Below are 21,745 nucleotides of genomic sequence, written 5' to 3'. Positions count from 1 at the left end.
ATGCGTCATTGTGTGTTGTTAACATAGCTCATTTTATTAAATTGTATTTTTCAAACTTCGCATGCCGTAATATGTATGCTTGCTATCTCACACACTAACAATAAATATATATTTTTATGTTTACGATTCTTTTTAGTTATTTATGTAGGTTGGTATGCTAGTACAGGTTGTCCGTGTTCTTCGTATTGCACTAACTGGCTAGTTATTGATTACGTAACACGCTCCTTTCTGATTTGAGACTTAACACATTTGAAAACTTTGAGCTGTATATTTTGTTTGGGATATAAAGATACATTTGCTCGGGCTTTGGTGCTTCGTATTCTTTGGATAGAATCTGGGAATTGAGTTAACAGACTGGAGAAAGGGAATTGCATTTGTTGCTCCTGCCACAATATTCATTTACATATTAACAGCCACCCATACATATGTTATATTTGTAAATTATTATCAATGCAACATGTAGATTCTCTACAAAATACGGAATGTTTCTCTACAATCGCTACCGATATATTTATCTAATTTCTTTATCTTATAGTTAGAGTGTTTCATTGTTATGTGACCTTTATATTTACAATTATTTAGTATTTGGGTGTTATTGTGGTAATCGATGGAAGGAATTGAATGGTTTAAAGCTCGGAACTGAAGTTACAAGTTGAGAAAGTTGTTTCAGAAAACAGCACATTCACTTTTCGTTTCTATACATTGAATTTTCCATATTTCCTTGTGTAGTTCATGTTTAATTTAAGTGCAATAGGATATATTGCTCTTAGAAGTCGTGAACCACGTAATACATTTTTGAATTGCTTTTACTTCTATGCCTTTTTAAAGTAATGTTGAGAAATCCTACTTGCCATTAGTTTAGTGTGAGGTTGTATTGTTGTGTGCTAAAACGTGTCCTGTTCCCGCAAAAGGTGCGGCGATATCCTTCGTGATGTGTGTTTGGTTTTATTTGCTAGAGACGTGTTTGAGTTAACTATTTAATTGATATAACTGGCGGTGCTTAGTTTGTGTTTTTATCGATTTAGCTGGTGTGGACTGACTCCTTTCTGTGTATCACTACGGGAATCATCAAGCTTCAAGGGATCATTTGAGTTTTGTGCGCTGACCACTTTTGTAGTCTGGTCGGTCGGTCGGTCATACATGCTTCGAAAGTCTCACTAAATAGTTAATATTTATATAATTTTACATCTGCGTTACATAACTATTAATTGTCAATGCTTGCGATGTATGTATAAGCAACATTTATTATGATTTAACGCGGTTTTTAATAAATAGTTATAAATAAATATATAAATGATATTGCAACTTTCATTGTGTACATAAAAAATTCGATTTAAACTATGTTAAATAAAGTGTAAAATCATATAACAGCCTTTGGTTGAAGTTAAATTAACTTGATTTGGATACAAGATTGGACCGAAAGAATAAATAAGAGCTTTAAACCTAACTACGTTTAACATTAACAACTAAACACACTATTATTGATAGCTTTCGTTTGGTTACTTGTGTCCGCATGCCACATAATTTTCCTAATTGTCCAACGAGTTCGTGCGCAGCTGACTGTAGCACGCCTGGCACACCCTGACCGGCTTCAGGATTCGCAGACGCGAGATTTCCGACTCGAAGCGACTGCACTTGTTGCAGAAAACTTGGCCACAGTTGCGACAATGATGCTTACGCTCATAGAGTGTAAATCTGTAATTAATTGATAATGGGGTATATGTTTTTATAAAGTTACCAATATAGAATTTTCATTTTCAAAAACTCACTTGACGTGGCACTTGACGCACTGATCTGCCCCCTCATCTTTCAGCCAATGATCAGCCACTCCGCGACCAGGTTGCTCCGTAACGCTCCATGAAAAGATGCGACCGCGTGCATCACCTTGATACATACCAAAACATTTTGATTAAATTCCTTATATCTTTATAACTTTGCTGTGCGAAACTTACCGACATATAAAATTTTATGGTCTTTGGACACGGTTAATGCTGTTATGCTGGCTGGCTCAGCATTGTCCTTGCGATCGTATGCCGTATGCATGGTTAACTTCGATCGGAACATTAATTGACGTTGCCATCTGAAGCCTAAGTATACAGAAATAAAGAAAAATATTAAAAAAACATTTACATACACAAAGATTCAATTTAAAACGTACCCTTTCTAAGAATCTGATCGCCTTTATGCCTATCATTGTCAATTACAACGAAACCGTCAGTGAGGCTTGTGTCTGACTTGCTCGGTCTTATAGCATGTTCATCTGGAAAATGGTAAGATATTAGTTTAAGGCATTCGAACATTCTAGCATTCATACCTTCATTGGATTTGGGATCGTAGCTGCTGCCCTGGCCTTCCACTGTAGCAGACTTCATTTCGTGCAATGACTTTGCTCCAGAAATGGAACTCTTTCTGCGCTCACCATGCACTTCAGCCTTGGGACCTGTCTCAGCCGACTTACTCGATCCATGGCTATGTTGGGAGGCCTCCGAAATGCTACTTTCCGAGGCGGATTTAACAATTTCTGCGGATGAAGAAAAATTAATAAAAATTTTTATTTTGAATTTCAAAGATCTTGACCGAGCAAAGATACAGAAATTAAAATAACTCACCCATCTCTTCCTCCGACTGGGAAAGACTTTTAATTTGCTTCATGAGGCTCATTTTGTCATCCTTATTGTCCTTGTCTTCCAAAGAGACGGTGTCGGGTTTGTCCTGCGAAGATACCTCCGTGCCTCGCTTTAATTTGCGATCGATGGGCACCTGTGTATGCTCTAGAGACCACATCTGAAAGCGAACCATTGGTTTATTTCATTTATTATAAACTAAACTATGTCTCACCCTAACTACACCGTCGGTTGATCCAGTTATGATGACATTCTGCTGGTCCCACTCCCGGATCTGTGAGAAGGCCACACATAGGATCTGCTGCATGCGATCCGCGCTGCCCACACATGTGTTGACCATAGCTAAGGCATCGCCATTGATGGACCACACGTGCAGCCAGGTGGCTGAGCAGGTGGCAATGTCCCCGGTCAGCTCATTAATGGAAACGGCAGCCACCACACCAGCATGACCCCGCAACTGTCGAACGAAGGTGAAGCGTGTCATATCCCAGACGATGGCTGTGCCATCCCGCGATCCGGACACGATAACATTGTAGGCAGCACTGGCGGCTAAACAGGTCACAGCGTCGGTGTGTCCATGCAAAGAGTGCTTAACGGCCAGGCTCTTTCGGTTCGCATCGAACTTCCATATGGTCACCACGGAACTGGTGCCAGCTGTAACAATCATCTTGGCATTCGGGCAGGCGCAGGTCAGGATCTCTCCCGAGTTCTGGGCCGACGCCTCGGACACAAAGGATGCCCGGTCCGTGTCGTAGAGTCCAACGCGCAGCGAATGATCGGCAAAGCCCCAGGCTATGTATTTCGTATACGAAGGCGGCATCATTACCTTGTTTTGCTCCACAGCAAACACCGTCTTGTCTGGCTGCAGGATCTGACCAACTGGACCTTTCAGCTCCTTGATGGGCTGAAGACTCGGCTTGAGGTTGTCCAAGTTGTGAAAGAACAGGCGGTCGGTTTGGAGCACTGTGCTATTACCCTGAATCAGAGATGTAGGATCTATTAGAGCCGAGTGACGAGAGCCGCCCATCTTTTTCGCAGGATGCGCCTTTTTGAACAGCTGCTTTGGAATCTGACCGAAGTTATTAATGAAACCAATTGTGGCATTCTTTTTGAGTGGATCATCAATGCTGTAAAATAACAAGGGAAATATACTTAGCTAATAACAGATAATAACGAATGTGCTTATTACTTGTAGATGTCCACGTTTCCCTCGTAGAACAGATGGTGGAACACATTAACTGCGTCGACGGCGGCTGGTCCCTGTTGCTTGCAGCCAAAGATTAAGTCAATCCACTGCAATACATATTGTTAATGACTCCACTAAACTTATTAGTATGCATGCAAGCTTACCAAATGCAAATGCTGGCTGACATAGTCGCATTCCAGAGCACTTCTGTGCAGCCGAATGAACTCTCTGGGATCGTGCTTGGCCCACGGCGGCAGGATTACGTGGTTAAGGGTCTCGCCATTCTGCTTGGTACCCAGATCAAAGCTGTTGAAGTTGCTGAGGAACTCGGGTAAGTAAAAGAACTCCGGAATGAGTTCCTTGACATCGGCCATGTTCAGCTTAGAGGCAGATAGCCACGCCTCCTTTATGCTGTGAAACATGCGGTCCGCAAGGTCGAAGTGTCCACCCTGCAGCTTGAGGAATGGCTGCGAGAAAGGCTCTAGCCGCACCAGATACGAGCACACGATCATCGCAGAACTATAATGTGTGCCATAGTGGTATGGCGGTGTCTCGCCGTGCGGATCGTCCCACTCTTTGAAGCGCTTCTGAAACTGCTCTAGGCGTTCCTCGGCTTGGGCGCCCATTGGGCGCGAAAAGTCTCGGAATGTTTTCGGATTTGTCAGATCCAACTCTTCGGAATCGTAGTCGGCTAGGATCCAGGGAAATACGGGATACTGCATCAGGTCGTTGTAGCTGCGGCCGGCCAGTGTGTTCAGGTGCATAAGGTATTGGAAGTTTGAGATCTCCCCGCGCACCCACCGCTGCGTCACCGAGGTCTCGCCTATCAGTCCACTGAAGATGCCAGCAGTTTGCTCCACGCTGGCCGTGCGCTTCTGGCCCGCCACGGATTGTTGGGCGTTGTCGTTCAGAGCAGTGGCCAGAGCTAGGAACCGCTGGTTAACCTTGTTACGCACCTTGCGGGGAAAGCTCAGAAGATAGTTTCGTCCATCCTCGGAGAATACTTCTAGAGCGATAGGCTGAAGCAAGTAGCGACGCTTGTGCACCTCCCGGATTTCCTCGTACGCAAACTTGGAGCACTGCCTGAGCTTGTGGCTTACTGCCCGCGAAGTTGTCGAAGAGGTTCCACCCGAGTTGGGAATGATTGGCTCATATGCTCCTGGCGGCAGAGTGTCAATGTCACGAATCTCACGGTTCTTTAACAACGTAAAGCCATCCACAATGTAACAGTGCTCCTTGCCAAACAACAAAAGTCCTTCGAAGGTGTCTAGGCCTTGAACTCTTGCACAACGGAACATAAAGCTAATCTTCTCCTGCTCCTCTAGTAGCCGCAAAAAGGTCTCGTTATCGCTGGTCATCGATGTATCCTCCTCCTCTTCGTCATCCTCTGGAGCATTGCCGTCCACTGACTCCTGTGGACAGGGTGTTGATCCGTGTCCCACAAGCTTGGGCAAAACCAGGGGTGGTGGCGTTGATGTCGAACTGCTGGTCTCCAAACGATGCGAGTGCACTGCTTCCAGAGAACTCTGCTGTTGCATCGCATGGTGCTCCCCCGCCTCGGCCAGTATGCGTGGCTGCTGCGGTCCGTGCAGTGCATACGTTTTGCTATCCAAACTGGAGGCCACCTTGTATTTTAGCTGCCGATTGTCCGCCAGCTCCAACTCCGGTCTGTATGGATAGTGCAGGTAGAACACATCATTGCGCATCGTTTTCTTGCGCATACGGTGGGGTCCTTCGGTGGTGTCTAAAATCCACTTATCCAGTGAGCAGCTGCCAGTGGGACCCCACAGACCGCGCTCCCGGGTAAGCTCCATCTCCGACTGCACCCAGTCCTGATAGACGTAGCGCTGAGTGTGCTGCAACATCTGCTGGTACTGCTTCGCACGCAAGTCCAAAAGATCCTTTATAAGCTGCACATGGATGCCTGTGGACTCATAGGCGGCCTCGCGAGTTAAGGTCGATCTGGTTCGTACCAGCTCCTCCTTCTTGGTTTTAGTTCTGCTAGTCAAACGGGACAGTCCACCAGTAACCTTCTGGATTTTTGACTGGATCTGGGTGTGCAGCTCCCAAGGCGCACGATAGGTGGCCTTACGTTCTGCCTCCACATAATTGAACCATAGTTTAGAGGCCAGCTCCATGACCTGCTCTCGCGTGGTCTGCAGATCAGGTGCTTTGGAGTTCGGCGGTGGGGATGTTAGGGAGACTTTAAATACCTCCTCAATGGCAGGCTTCTTGCATACGTATAGCTCCTCCCAAACACGAAAAGCAGCGCCAACGATCAAATTTCGACCCTGTAACTGGTTGAGATCTTCGTCCTTGGGCTCTGCAGTCTCCGTCTGCGGATTTACGTGCCAAGTGGTATTTCGGCTGGTTGCTGGCTCCAAAATAATTTTCATATCCGCAGTCAACTGCAGCAAGCAGTATGTTAGGCAGCCAATGAATTCCAGTTCGTGGTTGCCCGCTCCGAAAATAAGCAGGCGGTGCTGAATGATCTTGTGCAGCGCCTCCAGCACGCTCATCTGGTCAGCTCGCGAGTCATCGGTGGGTCGGGAGAGCAGGAAGAGGATGCTGCGGTTCAGCGAGTGATGGAGATGCTCCAATGACAACGAGGACGACCGACGCTTCGCCTGTACGATCAGCTTTATGACAAAATCGAAAATGTCGTGTGGATTGCGGGCGAGGCAACCTTGCCACAGCTTATCCACGATGCGAGCGGTCAGGTAAAACACGTTTGGGGCGATGTATTGCATTTGGCTCTGCAAGAGAGGCACCAGCGGGAGTGCTGCCTGTTCGCCTACAAGTACGTCGGCGGCCAGTAGGTGATCCATTAGGGCGATAATTATCTGGGTCTGATACTGCACCTGGAGGGGTAGTTCAGCCGATTCTGGTGCTGCATCCAGGACAAGATCTATTACCGGAGTAGGTTTACCCTGCATGTTGAGGCCGAGAGAGTCCACGACAATAACGCGCAGGAAGTCGATAATGCAATTACACACCGGATGAGCAGTTAGCTTGGTCTGCGGCGCTCCATGAAGTGTTTCCGGTGGTGGCAAAGCAAAGCTGCTTCCCGTATCGTCTGTGGGTGTCGATGCGCCACTGTTTGGTTCAGATTCAGCCGGACGAGATGCCAACGGAAATAGCACAGCTACTAGCGAGGTGACCACGTCGCCCGTCATCATCACAGGCGCAAAGTCGGTGAGGTTTTGATACAAGCTAAACAGGAGCTGGATAATTGTTTCCGGGTGGCTGTGCAGCCAAGGAGCGCACTCTCCACCATGAACGATTCCCCGCACCATTGCCAGGAGTACGCATACGCCCTCGGGACAAATGTTGAGCTTTGGCAGCTGCGTGTTGGCGGATACAGGAGCTCCCCAGAGGAACGACCAGACGCGGTCAAGATCGAACTTTGTGTGCTCAGTAGCCAACACCTTTACAGGCTGTCCCATAATCAGAGCGGTGATTAGGAAGTACAACTCCGGAACGTCCAGGTGATGATTCATTAGCCATTCAAGAAGCTGGAAACCTAAGATGTGGATGAAAAATAATAATATTTATAGTTTACACGCTGCTTCGAGTTCATATAGGTACGCACCTGGTATATTTAAGGCCGCTGCTCGTACCTCTCCTGCGATCTGCGTGGGCAGATGTTGTATCGTGTTCTGTGGGGTGGCTACAATGACAGTACCAGTTCCATTCGTGGGTCGCTGGTTAAGCTGCTGGGCACCGAGTCCCATCATCTTTCGCTGAGAGACCATCTCGGTAAACCGAAGATAACCGCCGTTGTGTGTAGCATCCCGGAATCGCACAAGAAAGCTTTCGTTAGCACAGATTACGACCAGGATGCGCACTGCAATGATTACGGTGGTGAAGTGGACGTGCGGTTGCATGAAGAGTAGCAACCAATCCATGCCCAGTGTTTTGGAAATGTCGTCGCAGATTACATAGTTCACGGTGTTCCGCGGCGTGAATAGCAGTCCGTGGAGTAGCGATAGGCAGCGATTGCGTAGGTATATGTTCTGGGCCACGCCACCGTCCTGATCCTCGGCAGGATTTTTCATGCTGGGCAGAAGCACAGCGCGTTCCAAGCCTCCAGAATGGGCCTGTGGCAGCTTGGCCGCCACATACTGACCGAAAAGCAGTAGATCGGTGTGCCTCGGCTGACCGCCCAGTAAAGTCTCCAGCAGACTGAAGAGAATCTCTCGTGTCGAGTGGTCTTGGATTTGGGTAATGATGTGCAGCAATTTCACGAGAAGCTGCAGATCGCGCATGATCTTTACGTTCTGCTTCTTGTCGCTGGACTCCACCACTAGCTCCAGTAGGTGCTCTAGCAGGGAGCGCAGAAGTCCGTTTGGTGCATTATGCCAAATCTCAAGATCACACAAAAGATCTTGGAAGGCTGTCACATTTGGAATAGCCGACATGTCCTGTCCGCTGTTCACTGTGCCTACTAGACCAAAGGTCAGGTGCAGGATGTGCGAGTTCAGCAGATGCTTTTTCTTTTTAAAGAACATGCCCAATGTCTGGTAGCATCGTTTTCTATCCATCTCTGCTTGAGCAGCGCGATTGCTTCGCACCACGCAGGTCAAAGCCTTGACACCTGCGTATAAGGACTCCACATCTTGAGCCATGGCGATGATACCGAGGAGCACGTTACAGCCTCCAACTGTGTCGATCATGGCTGAGACAGGATGTGGACTGAATACTCTGACGCCCAGATAACCGACTACCACTCCGCCAAGGGAGCGTCCAGCTCCTGCAAGATGTCCAGCGGAGTTGTGCAGAATTCTGAAAGACAGATATGAGACAAATCTTTGTGGGCCAGAGGTACAACTTACTTTATGGGCGTAGCATTCTCGTGCGAGTTCATGTTTAGCTGCTTGGCAATGCTTTTGTTGTCCGCTCGGCTGTAAACTTTGCGGATCTTGACTAGTGTCAGCTTGGACACGGCTTTAGCATTAAGCCCCAGGAGAACGCGATCTTCTGGCACCAAGGGTGCCAATGACTCCGACTGCTTGCCAAGTTGCGGAGCTTGCAGAGAGCCCATGTAGTGCGGTCCCAGTTGGTATATTGTCTGCACTGTCTGCTGGGTTAGCACATCCTCGATAAGGTGGCAAACGCCCTGCTTCCAACAGAGACGTGAGTAACGCCGCCATATAGGTGGCGTACCGATATATCCAAAAATCTGTGTAGGCGACGTCAAACTCGCGTTTCCCGCAGCGGGATGCTGGGCAATATAGTGCAGCTTTTGAGTATGCATTGGAACCCCGTCCAAATAGAGGAACAGACTCGAATTTTTCAGCACGGCCCGGTTGAGCACAACGACCAGGTTATGCCACTGGCCTTCGTGCAAAAGATCAGGACACCATATGCGAGCGATACCATCATCCGATCCCTCGGGTTCCCAGTCACCAATACCTAGAAAGATTAACCTTTTAGTAATGATTCAAAAGAGACTTCTGTGATAGTACATACTTTTTCTGGGTGTGACCAACGTCTCCTGCGTCGAGACGACGATGGCCTTGTCCCGTGCGGAAAGCAAAATGGATAAACATGCTAAGTTTTCCTCTCGTGGATTGTGGATGGTCCTAACCAAAGTAAGAAGCCGAACACAGTGCGGGTCCGTCTTAGGATCTGAGAACTTTTCTACACAGAACCAGGTGGAGTATGTGAGTCCAGTTTGTGGTGGAAAGATTCGATCGCCAGCACCGATGCCCCCAATGCTGTTTGCATCGATGGTTCCGCCAGCGGTGGCCGTTGCCTGTGGCGCCAGTGAAGGCAGGTACAAGCAACCGAATCCCTCGGCGGACATGTCTAGCTCCACGAAGGGTGGGAGCGTGCTCGAACCGTGGGCTCGGAAGTCACGCGGCGTTGTCATAGACACTAGAGTCTTGATACGAGTCAGGGGAACGGGACCGCCCAGCTTATATGGCTGCTGAAGATCTATATCCGCACACGAGAGCGGCTCACCCAGCCGCAGGAACTGGCGCAATTCGGTAGGTTGCAATGCTTGAGCGGCAAGACGCTCCAGTATGTACTGCATTGGCACGTGCAAGGGATGTGACTCCTCCGCCAGTGCTCTTCGCGTCAGCTTAAGCAGTTTCTCTGCCAGACCGTGGTCACACATTATCTGCTGGTTGCGTTCGCTTCGCACCAAGGACTTGATTATTTCGCTTAGATAAACTTGCAGCTGCACCGCCTGTAAAGGAGCCATGTCGTACTCCACGGCGGGCAGCAGCTGAAGCATGCAAAGAACCACACCTGGGTGCACTATTCTAGGCTCCGGACTGGGCTGCGTGAGATTCAGCTGGCTGGGATGCACGGGTGGAGCCAGCTCTTTACTCGGCGATCGCAAAGTTGTCGGAGGATCGCTGAAGAGTGTTATAATGCCGCTTAGATTTGGAGCCTCAAAATTATCCAGGGCAATACTGTATAGCAGCCGAAATACGATGCACACGTATGACAGCGGGTATGGAACGTCTTCAGAGAAACTATGTAAGTGAAGAAAATTTACTAATTAAAGATAATAATCTAAGCAGAATATTTGGCTTTAAACTTACCTGACGCTTAGAATATCGCCGCTGAAAATCTCATGATAATACTTGAGGAGCGACTGCTGTGGCTCATAGGTGCCGGTGTAGTCTTGTAACGCACACGATCCACCAAAGCACCCCAGCAGACGGAGTGTGTCGCACAATGAGCTGCTGCTAATCTCCTGGTGAAAGAACTTGGCGTTGGCCGGTTCAAATCTCATAGCGGTGGCTAGGGTCTGGAAGACTATTTGCAGCAGCAGAATGAGATCCTGTTGTGGAATGTCCGGTTGAGGAAGGGCCATGCTGCCATCCAGAGATACGAATACACTGGTCACGTAAACGAATCCGCCCACTTTGCGGAAGACGGTCCGTGTGCGATGAGAGTCCTTTAGGCAGCCGAGCAACATGTTTAGTATCTGAATCTTAAACTCCACTTGTAGTGGGCTGACGCTGTGCATCAGTGAGAGTATGTGCAGCATGTCGTCGTCTCCACCTGCGGACAGGATCAGCTCCCTTACGATTCCAAGAGCCTGTGGCCGGCAGTGCTTGAACTTCACCAACTCATGGACGCACTTGGCGCCACCGTACTCACGAAAGAGTTGGGCATTGTTGCTGGCACCACCTCCTAGCAACATGGTGAGGGCCTCCAGAACATGCTTTCCTAGCGTGTCGAACCGTTCTTCTTCGGCCTCACTTTCCAGCTCCACCACCACTGACTCATCTCCCTTGGTAATTTTCTGCACATGAGCTGCATAGCGTGTAAGACAGCCAACAAAGATCTCCAGAATGCCCACTTCGCGGTAGACATCTTTAAATACAGCGTTGTGCCGGAGAATGTTTAACAGTGTCTTCAAGCAAAGGATGCTGCAGGACGTCGACTGGTTGTGCTTGAGCAATAGCGAAAGGCTGATCAGCTCCTTGCACGGCACGAAGTTCAGTTGGAAGACAATGAACTCCAGCAGATCGTAGAATTTTTCCTGTATTTGTGGGCTTTTCATGTGTATCCGCTCTGCGAACGAACTAAGCGTTTGCTCCGATTCAAGGATAAAGTAGTTGGCATTTTCCGAGTGGTATACCCGCGAAATGGCGTCCAGTATTGTGCAGCAGAGCGCAGGCGTCGTTGACTTAAGGAACACGTTCTGCAGCACCTGGAAGGCGTACACATTTCGCACGCATGTCTCTCGGGAGGTGGCCTGTGGGAGCTGGAAGTTCTGCAGTTTGAAAGCCGTATTGAACTGCGAAGCTGGCGGTCGGAGCTCGTAAAAGCCACACATGCACAACGAAGAGATCATCAGAACCAGATTTCGAATGGCCGCTTGAATCTCCAATGATTGGCTACGATTGTTGTCAAACCTAAAAATTAATATGAATATGAAGAAGTGCTTAAAAAGATAACTATTGTACTTACTTGAGTAGAAAATCACTGAGAAACACGTAGCCTTGGGATGCGCGAAAATCATCCATCAAAATCTGGGATACCTGACTGGAGTCCTTGAGAAAGCAGAAGACGGTGACGAACATTTCAACGATCTCCAAAGGATTTCCAAACGTCAGGCGCTGCATATTGTCCACGCAAAGTGCCATGCAGCCCTTGGCTAAATTAAGAAACATTTTAAGAATATATATATTTAGTCATAATGATTAAGTCCACCATACTTACAATGTATATAGCTAACTACGGCATCGGTTAGACCATTCCTTGATATTGTGGTCAAGATTTCAGCAGCGTTCTTGCGCCACACAATGTTGTGGATGGGACATGGCGATGTGATGGCCGAGAACAGCAGCGTCAAGTCGTCCATGCGGGCTAGTTCCTCAGCGGGATACGGATACGAGCACAGCTTGACCAGCAGCTGCACAAACACCTTCTGCAGAAGCGTCCGCCTTTCGTGAGCATTAAATTCACTTACTGCTCCACCGTCAGCTGAAGGCTCATCGTCCTCGACTATGGGCAGGTCGAAGAACAAGTACAAGCACTTCACTAAAGTAGAGGGAACCGCCGCAGCAGTCATGACCTGAAATGGAGCAATATTCGATTGGCTTAGTTGGTTTAGACATAAAATCTTAATTTAGGCACGCAGCACAAGTATTGTATTTTGAGATCCTACTTTTCCCGCAGAACCTTTTTCATCAGTTGCCAAAACTAAACTTAAACCATTTTATACTAGAATACTAAAGTGCGTCTGTAAAATGAACCAGGTCTGGGTGTTCTTTAAACTCATCGAGGTGTTTCTGGGCAGTGTTTGCATGTTTTTCCACATACGCGGCTCATCCTACTGGCCAGAGCGTACTCCACATATGATCCTATACTGTGCCACATTTTCGTCCTTCACGGCGCTCGCCGCTCTAGGCGCGTTCCGACTGGTGCTGGCTAGGAGTACGGTGCTGTCCTCCCAGCTCCTGCTCACACTAAGCGCCGTGCTGTCGCACTACATTTGCGGCGTACTGATAATGCGCACCGCCATGCTGGACCCTCACCTGCCCTTCATCAATTCTACCATCGAGTACCTGGAACATCCGCACTTTGCGCACTGCAAGAGGCAGAGCATCGCTGCATTGGTTACTGGCACCATGTACTTGATGCACATGTTCCACGTTTTCGACCTGCTGATGCGCATGGAACCCGGCGACTGGAAACGTCAGGCGACAGGCCGTAAGTACTTCGAGGGAACAGAGTCTGGTTCAACTGGGCTGTTTGTGCTTTCCAAGCCAGTGGACGACTTTCTATGCAAATGCTGCAGCTGCTATTATAAGTTGGCCAATTCTCAGATCCTGTACTTCCGGCCGAACGCGGAGGTGGAGCAGCCACACTTTATAGCCCGCATGTGGGAGTTCATTGGGGATGCACGTAAAAAGTTCTTTTCGCTGCATCAGATCGAGAGTGACGAGAGTTTTCTATCCACACCGACCATAACCACCAGTGAATCGGATATCACACCAGTGGTCACGGAGTACAGTGTGTACATGGAAGAGCAGGCCAATAAGCTGCGCCGATCTGCATCAGCCTGGCGTGGCTCCAGCGATTCCTCGAGCTTGTGGGCCAAAATCGAGGACAGGAGCACTGTTAGCATCGTTTCAAATCGGTCAAGTGAGAGCAGCGAGGCCACAGTGAAACCCATTCAAATGGATCGGAAGGTAGCCCGGCGATCATCCATGTGGGCGGACACCGAGAAAAGGGAGAAGTCGGAGATTCTGCTGGTAGAACAGGGCTCTAGCTATTCTCGGCTCAGAACTTTAAGCAATGCCGAATTGGCCCATAAGCCAAGCGATGCGGAAGAAAAGGAACAACAAGTTCAAGATGCACCCAACCCGAATGACGCAAATGGAGAATTTTCTTTTAAACCTGGAACTAAGCAAACTTAGAAAACTTTGTAAATTTGAAGATTTCCCTTTACAAAAATTGTAGCTATTGAAATTTTGACTTCGATTACGTCGATGTATTTTTACTATAAGGTACCATAGCATCTTATAAATGGAACATACCTGTATGAGAGATACGTCTCCATTGGCCAATAAATTTAGGGTAGCCAAAAGCATCCATCCGCTGCTGGTTTCCTCGGTGGTTTCCACCTCGAGAAACTTGACGATGGCAATGGACGCCGCCTCGGTGCTCTGGTTGGAGGCGCGCTTTCGGATTTCGCTGACCATGAGACGGGATACTTGCTGGCAGAAGGCGACCACATCCCAGAACTTTTCGCTCATGTCGTTTGCCGGACAGCTGCTGAAGACCTGTAAGAATGGGGAGTTAGTGGCCTATTCCTCCACACCGACTGATTCACTCACTTTGCAGAAGAGGGGCAGCATCTCGTAGAGCTTGTCATCGCGCTCCTGTTCGCTCAGCGGCTCCCGCGGATGAGTGTATTCGTTGAAGAGCTTCTTTAGCGTGCTGAGGCTCACCTGGACGCGGGCGTCTATCAGGGCCTCCTCCGCACTCCGTCCGTTTGGGGCGGTCGGTACACCGGCATCCGTGCCGCTCCTGTTGCCCCCGGGTGAACTGTTGTTCGCCGTCGAGGTTCCGCTGCTGCTGCCGCTGACGCTGCCTGCGCTGGCCGCTCCGCGCAGCTTACGCATTACATTCATCTTTGTGTTTGTTGATTTGCGGTAAGATTAATCTAAACGACGAAAAATTAAGTTGACTAATACAAAATATAAGAGTAATCTAATATGGAATGTCATTGATTTTGTTGCAAGGGGGTGGCACCTTCTAAATCAGTTATAATAATGGTGATTCATTTGTTTACAATGTTATGCCTTTTAAAAGGATTGTATATTATTCCATAAAGGTGTAAAAAGATATTTCGCAGTATTTTGAAACTTTTTACTGCTGTAGTTTAATGAACTTTCCCACTTGCATGCAGGTTTCACTTCCACACGTGTCGCTTCGCATTTAAACATATGTTGCCATAGAACCTGCTTATTGTAGATATTGTATCTTTTGTCCATCGGTGTTGAGATATTTTGGCTATTTATTTGCACAGCACTGACACCACTGACACAAACACTTTCAATTGAGTGGCTTCCAAATCACAATCGCGCACAGTGCAGTCGGCGTTATTGCTTGTTTTCGCAGCTATTCTATTTCTGCTGCCGCCGCCTTAATTAGCGCCCGCTGGAGGTGAATCACGCGAAAAGTGCGATCATTGTATTCGGTGCGAGTATTAACTTTTCGCGAGTGAATGAACGTTGCCTCTGCCGTCGTTGACTCGATTCGATTCGTACGCCTACAAAGCGATCAAGCGATCAACCGATAGTGGTTATTTATTCATATATTCGGAAAATATTTACGTTTTGTGCGAGACAGCTGTTCTTGGTTTACTTATTGCGCACTTGTTTGTTTACTCCAACTCCCTTTGAAAGTACCGACTATCTATCTGACCTCTCTTTTCGGCCAACGCATTTGGTTCAGATAACGGCCGCTCTGTTGTTGCTTTTTCTTAGTTCGCTTTGCACTCTCTTTCGTGTCGCACTTTGTTTTGCTCCAGTCAATCGCGCCTCACGACAATTTTATTGATTTTTCTTCCTCTCTCGCGTACTCTCGCTCTGGCTCTCCGCCCGCCCCCCCTCTTGCACCCACAAGCAGATAGGTCGAATTTGAAAATTTTCACATGCACTTTTCCCGCTTATTTCGTGCAGCCTTCACTTACTTTTGCTATCCGTCGCTAGCATTGTGTTTCCCGTGTGAGTTTTCACTATTTTGGGCCCTAAATGCACTCGTTTTACATCTTGTTTCACGTTTGAAAATGTGAAACAAATTTTCTCCAACTTTTCGTCTGTACTCTCTTTTCGTTATTCTGTCAAGTGTTGCGTAGCGCTGCCAGTGCAATCAGCTGTTCACATTTTCCACCACCGCAGCCAGTGCTCATTAGCGCCAGACGCCAGTGCTGCATTTCGAATTATGCTCGGCGGGCATTTTAAATTCAAGTGTACTGATAAGGAAATATACAAACCCGATTCTATAAATCGAATACATTTTATTATTATTAAATATAAAACCTGTTGTATGTCGCCAACGATGCTCATAACTTCAGATTTGATATATTAGATCGAATACTGAACTAATGTCAACAATTTAATATAACTAAGCTGATTTATCTCATAAACTTAGCATCTGAATTGATACTTAATTAGCACTTACTTAATGTGCATGTGTGCTAATAATTAACTTCGTTATTGTTAATAATATTATATGAGTGCTTTCGCATGTCGGCTAACAATTGGTATTCTTAGGCCATTGGCCATTGATTTCCCAATTTCTGTCTCGCCCAATATTCGCATCAGTGTGAGATTCTCTGTGGATTCTGGCTAGGGGTTATTAATATTTGTGTTTGTACTTTCAGTTGTTATAATTGTCAGCATCAACAGATAGCTGTCGGATATGACAACAAATTTATTTGCATATTGATTGAACCAATGAACGAACGCCCGATGGCGAACTTCATGCGTTGATAATGATGCGATTTGCTGACTCATTTGTGGCAGAGAATGCTGTAAGTTTATTGGGATTGATTGGTAAGGCCATTAAATGCCACGCACGTCCTTCTGATCTAATTTCCCTGTACCCGAAACCAATTCCATTTTAATGCGGATAAAATTTCGTTTTTGAATCAATTAGGGGTGCAAAAGAATAAAGGCGTGTCGTGCTAAATATTTATCCAGCTGTCTGGAGTCGGGGGTGCTATCCCCATGACCAACTGCCTCGCTCCCCAATAGTTTGCCTTTGGGCGTTGGCCCCGCCACGCCCTCTGACCCCTTGCGTGACTGCCCGTATCCACCCGCTCCCACAGTCCTCAGTTTTCCAGCTAGCCAGCCACATAAGCTAAGCTCGGTGTTCCCTAATGCTTGTTTATGTGGGAAAGCGTTTGGGATTGGCACTCCTCCAGGTATTATATCTTCCCACCCAGACAGGTACTTTGCGCACTTTCCCGCCCGACAATCCCCCCACCGCGATTTGTGGGGCAGGGTTGTGGGGAAAGTCCTTTGTCTGCGGCAATATTCTAATGGATTTTTCGGTTTCAGTTATAAATAGGCACCCGACAACTGACAAAAACGGGAACAATATCTCAGGTGCCAAGAAGGGGTAGCCCAGTGAAATGATATTCGGTAGATTGATAGCGCACTGAAAAAAAATCGAGATGTTGCCGCAAGCATTCTATCTACAGGACTTTTTTTTACAGGCTTTATCTCTCTATAAATGACAAGAAAATTCATTAAACGAATGCAAACTCAGCAAATTTTAAAGTAGATTTTCAAGTGAATTGTATATCAGCGCGAATTTCCCGAGGACCGCATCTGCTGCTCGAGGCGTTTTCGGAAAATTTAAAAGTGTAACCCCAAAAATCATTTGCACAGCAGTCATGGGGGACTCATTAGGCGGGGCTTCCCCCTTTCTGTCGGAACGAATAACTTTTATTTTTCGCCCCAGAGTCCTCCACTTCATCACGACGCTGTTGTTGACAATGAGCGAAACATTTGCGTATCGAAATTGGCAAGACCCCGGGCGGCGGCCAAGGATATTCCGGCCTCCATTCCCGTAAGACATGAATATTCGAACAATCGAGCCAGAAGATGCTTCAGGTTGCCGGGGCTTTTGGGATTAACATAAAATTTCAGTTGATTGTGTTTTGGTGAAGATTTTTATGGGATATAAGGGATTTTATGGGGCAGCTAACTTGTTTGGCTGGATGCCTAGTGAAATCTCAACGGGCCATAAGATTGATGGCAATTGCTTATACAATGGCCCAGAATATTTCGGCTTTATCGCCCATGTGCCTGAGTGAGTGGTTAAGTGTTGATGTGGATTTTTAAATTTGACCATATTTAAATGATAAAACTATTAGAATTTTTGAATACCCCCTGATTGTAGAGTAAAGGGAAGGAAGTCGTATAAAAAGTGAGAGCTTTTCACAAATCCTAGTAATAAAAAAAACACCGATTATTCCACTGCAAACTGTGTTTTACGATGCAATTCGGCCATGATGATGATGGGACAATATGCAAGATTGATGAGCTTTCTTTGATGAGCCCCCGACAAGGTCGTTCCACTTTTTATTTTGGGTACCGTGTGTTCTTGTTGATTCTTTGCTCTGAATGCGAGTATTTGCCTGTGAAATTTTTCGAGTAAATATGAATTGGGTAAATAGCAGATAAAGTGCTTGGCGTGCTATAAAAGGAGAAAACAACGACGAAAGGAGGCACAGTTTCGCATTGATTTCATCATGCATCGATTGGTGGTCATATTCAGTTTCTGCGCGCTTTTGGTCGCAGGACAATCGGTGGTGGAGCCCCAGGAGTCCCAGGTGAGACTGATCCCTGTACAATCATTGGACATAAAAATAGGTGTACATTTGTATTGAGTCTGATTTTAAAGAATATTTCTCGTTATCTCCCCACTTAAAATGGCATCCCTACTATATAATCTATTTCCAGGAGCTCTCCGATAGCACCACCACTTTCATTGTCGATGGCTTTCCAGATGAATCTCAAGAGCTACCCGGCATAGTTGCGGAGACCGATGAGGAGATCGAAATGAATGCCCACAAGATCAACTGGCTGCCCGTTTGGGAGGAGCAGGAACATGTACGATTCGCGCGGGAAGTTACTGAGAAGCCAGTTGGCACCACAGCCACTCCCGAGAACTCCACACCCAAGGACACGGTAGAGCTCGTCCTGCAGCCCAAGGAGAACAAGGAGTGCCCCACCAGTGCTGAGCGTGGACTGACCAACCTCATCCGCGTGGCCCGCCCACTTTTGCCGGCTGCCACACTAAAGAACATACTGGCGAATGGCGTTGAGGACCCCCAGGTTCAAGCGTTGATCAAGTTGCTTCGCAGCGATGCCTTCAAGACGCAAGTGCAGCTGCTGAAGGCCACCAAGCAGCACCAACAGCTCCATGACTATGTCTGCCGGCGACTCAAATTGGATCCCACCTACTATGCTGAGTACGTGCGCGTGTTCCTCGACCTACACATTTCCGACCCACCGACCATTAAGTTGCCCAACCGTCGTCCGGGTGTCCGCGGACTGCTCCAGGATCTCCGCGAAGCCTTGCCCCGTTCCGCCTTGAGGGATATGTACCAGCGACTCTACTCCTCCGACTCGGAGCTCTCGAGCGCCATCCGCCTGATCCGCGGCTCTGAATTCCGGCGGCTGCTGCGCGATCTGCGTCAACTTAAGGAGTACCGCTCCCTGGCCGCCGATCTGGAGAAGTCTGGAGTTCCTCTGCGCCAGCTGCAGCAGCTGGTGGCTAACGCCCTAGGCTGGAGCACCGTGGACATGGCCGGAGAGACCGTGATCTGGAGTCTTTAAGTGACGAAGGTCACTTACTTACTTTCTTTTCATTTGTAGCTCATTAGATCGAACTATCTAGAACTTTTCACGTAAGACTCAGACAATCTTTGAGATATTTATCTTAGTAACCTAAAAGCAAAGATTGAAATTCTAAAGTTACATTTTAACAATTTTAAAACTATTAAGTACTTTTTATTTCAGAGTATATTTCCAGACAAAATCGCATAAATAGAATCCCTTAAATTTCATTGTAAGATCTAAATAAAACGTGTTTTATTTATGAATATACCCCATCCTTCTCATTCGGGCGAAGTTGTTGTTCTGGGGTTGCATCTCCCACCAAGGCGACTGCAGCAACAAATGAACTATGTACATATAACTCATTTGGTGCAATTACATAAATAAATACGCGAAGGCTACCGCATCGATGTGTTTACGTCTTGGAGGGGCAGGCGACCGAAACCACTTCAAATTCGTTCAGGGTCAGAATCATTAGGGTGGAAATGTGTGGCAGTCTATGCCATGTCGCCGCATGTTGCCACCAATTGGCACGAGGCGGCGGCGGCGGCGGCGGGTGAGGAGGAGCAACAAACAAACACAAAAACTGCTGCCACACATGTCGCCATGTCTTCCAAGACCTAATCATCCATGGTGCTGTCAACGCTGACTTCTAATCGAGGCAACTGTTGCCATAAACAAATTACCAACTGATCGAGCAGACGATGGCCAACGACGACTCCAAAAGGGGCAAGTTGCAGCCTCGTTTACGGAAATACGCGGGCCAGTTTTATTTGATTTTCCCGCCGCGGCAGCGGCAGTAATCGCAGACGCCAACTAAACGTGTCAAAGTAAATAAACAATTTTGGGCAACACAAAGAGCAAGCAGCTCGATCGATAAGCCAACTGGGTATGGTGGGTCTGGGTCTGGAGTTTGATATGGGGCCGATCGGATTGCGATTCCATGTTGCATGGCGCAGCAGTTGAGACACTTTCGCCAGATTGCCAACTGCTTGTCGCTGATAAGTTGGTGATGAAAGCGTGGAACGGGGGTCGCAATTGGGTCACTCTTGGCCAACTCATTCAGATAATTTCCAATGAAATAGGTAACTTTTTTTGCAAGAGAATGGAAGTTCACCTTATAACCACTTGATTTGGAAAAGCACATTGATTGTTGGTATATTAGCAGAGTTTTCCAATCTTGCGCAAGCCAGAGAAAACTTTTCTAATTGAAAACGATACTTGCGTTGCCAGAGAACGTTATAGAGTAAGTTCCAAGAATTGGGAAAACTTAGATCCTACCGACATTTTCCGAGCAATAAACACACAAAGCCATATACAAAAGGCTTCATTAGACCCAGTATCTTAGTTGGCTGCTAGAGCTTTTGCATGAGACTCAAAGTTCAATTGTTCGCGGCGAAGTCGCCAGTTTTTCCATGAGGGTCAGTTCCCGGTGGAAAAGCGTTCCTCAAAAATCCGACAATTGCTGCGCGAAATCACTGCAACGGCAACGTTTTTCCTCAACCTTTTTGCAACATTTTCGTTCCGCCATTCAAACTCAATTAGGGAGAGTCGTTCACCTTCTTTGCCAGTCTGTCGTTGTTTGGCTTTTGTTGTTCGGCGACCGTCCCAGTGGATAGCACCATAGTCAGGAGCTTCCAGACACCCACCCACACCTGGAGTAGGTGAACTCTAAAAAAAAAAGATTCAGATCTTATGTTTTTCCAATCAGTTATTCATATATATGTATCATAATATCAAACATCGATTTGAGTAATGAAAACTAAGCAGCAAAACAATGTCTAATTCCGAATCTTCATAATCATAATAATAGTATCATAGAGACTTAACCAATTTTGTTCTAGCTGGCTCCTAATCCCTGATTCCCCATTTTTCTCAGTGCAGCTGAATGCTCCACTCCACTTTCAACTTTACGCTTGGTGCCTCCGCCCGCGGAAAAGACTGCGAGTTGTCGATGTTGGATTCGCTGGCAAATTTGCCCCTTTCTGCTTTCTGGGCTGCACAATTGCTGGAGCTGCAATTGCAATTGCATTTGTTGGCAGAAGGCGACCATCTGAGCACGCTTGGCCGCACAGCGCTAATCTCGCAACTGTTTACCCACGCCAACTGTCAGACTGGCCAAGGCCAATAAACCCCTGTGCCCAGTACTCCAAATGGTACTCGCACTCATAGTCGTAGTCGTACACGTAACCGTAGTCCAAATAATCCGCGGCAATCCAACGCATTTACCCCACACAGAACTGACAACGCTCAGATCGGCTTTTTTTTTTTCTCATTTGGTTTTTCAGTTTTCGGGGCCAAGAACTCGGGGCCAGTTTTTGGCCACAGAGCGGCTTTTTGCGTCATCGAAATGATTGGAAGGCAGCGTATCAAAGCGGAGGGCAGAAAAACTCTGGCCCCGCCAACGGAAGCCATTAGAGGCTGGCCAAGAACACGGACCATGGAGCAGGCAGCATGGAGCAGGGAGCAGGGAGCATGTACATAGCTTGAAGCTCGGTTTTCTGGGAGGAGGCAGCAGGCATTCCAAGCAATTAATAATAATTTCCGCTGCCTCGAACAAAAAGCAACTTGGAAGCTTTTTCTCGTTCTTGCCCGCCGAC

General features: G+C 47.3%; 3 protein-coding genes across 4 annotated transcripts; 2 read left to right on the top strand and 1 right to left on the bottom strand.

Annotated features, from left to right (window-relative positions):
• Positions 1-11: 11 nt before the first annotated feature.
• Positions 12-14,420, bottom strand: LOC6731128 (WD repeat and FYVE domain-containing protein 3). Its single transcript, XM_039295583.1, has 17 exons — positions 14,124-14,420; positions 13,824-14,069; positions 12,001-12,355; positions 11,749-11,935; positions 10,368-11,693; positions 9,283-10,298; positions 8,646-9,225; positions 7,403-8,595; positions 3,975-7,333; positions 3,814-3,917; positions 2,839-3,751; positions 2,610-2,784; positions 2,315-2,521; positions 2,159-2,260; positions 1,953-2,087; positions 1,770-1,884; positions 12-1,695 (listed from the first exon to the last, which is right to left on the bottom strand). Exons 1-17 carry the CDS (start codon positions 14,418-14,420, stop codon positions 1,530-1,532), a joined length of 10,476 nt encoding a protein of 3,491 aa, XP_039151517.1. The 3' UTR covers positions 12-1,529.
• LOC27208109 lies at positions 12,453-13,807 on the top strand. 2 transcript variants are annotated; one of them, XM_016183732.3, is made up of 2 exons: positions 12,453-12,993; positions 13,110-13,336. In XM_016183732.3, the coding sequence occupies exons 1-2, from the start codon at positions 12,531-12,533 to the stop codon at positions 13,190-13,192; spliced, it is 546 nt and encodes a 181-aa protein (XP_016023679.1). In that variant the 5' UTR covers positions 12,453-12,530; the 3' UTR covers positions 13,193-13,336. The 2 variants fall into 2 exon arrangements, with proteins under 2 accessions (XP_016023679.1, XP_016023680.1); XM_016183733.3 differs by having other exon boundaries at positions 12,455-13,807.
• A 3,567-nt stretch (positions 14,421-17,987) lies between the features above and the next one.
• LOC6733136 lies at positions 17,988-19,411 on the top strand. Its single transcript, XM_002078249.4, has 2 exons — positions 17,988-18,136; positions 18,267-19,411. The coding sequence occupies exons 1-2, from the start codon at positions 18,056-18,058 to the stop codon at positions 19,143-19,145; spliced, it is 960 nt and encodes a 319-aa protein (XP_002078285.1). The 5' UTR covers positions 17,988-18,055; the 3' UTR covers positions 19,146-19,411.
• The last annotated feature ends 2,334 nt before the right edge of the window (positions 19,412-21,745 follow it).

Source organism: Drosophila simulans, chromosome 2L (assembly GCF_016746395.2).
Source record: "Drosophila simulans strain w501 chromosome 2L, Prin_Dsim_3.1, whole genome shotgun sequence".
Lineage (NCBI taxonomy): Eukaryota > Metazoa > Arthropoda > Insecta > Diptera > Drosophilidae > Drosophila > Drosophila simulans.
Note: the sequence above shows the minus strand (reverse complement) of the source record. Positions and strands in the feature narration are given on the sequence as shown.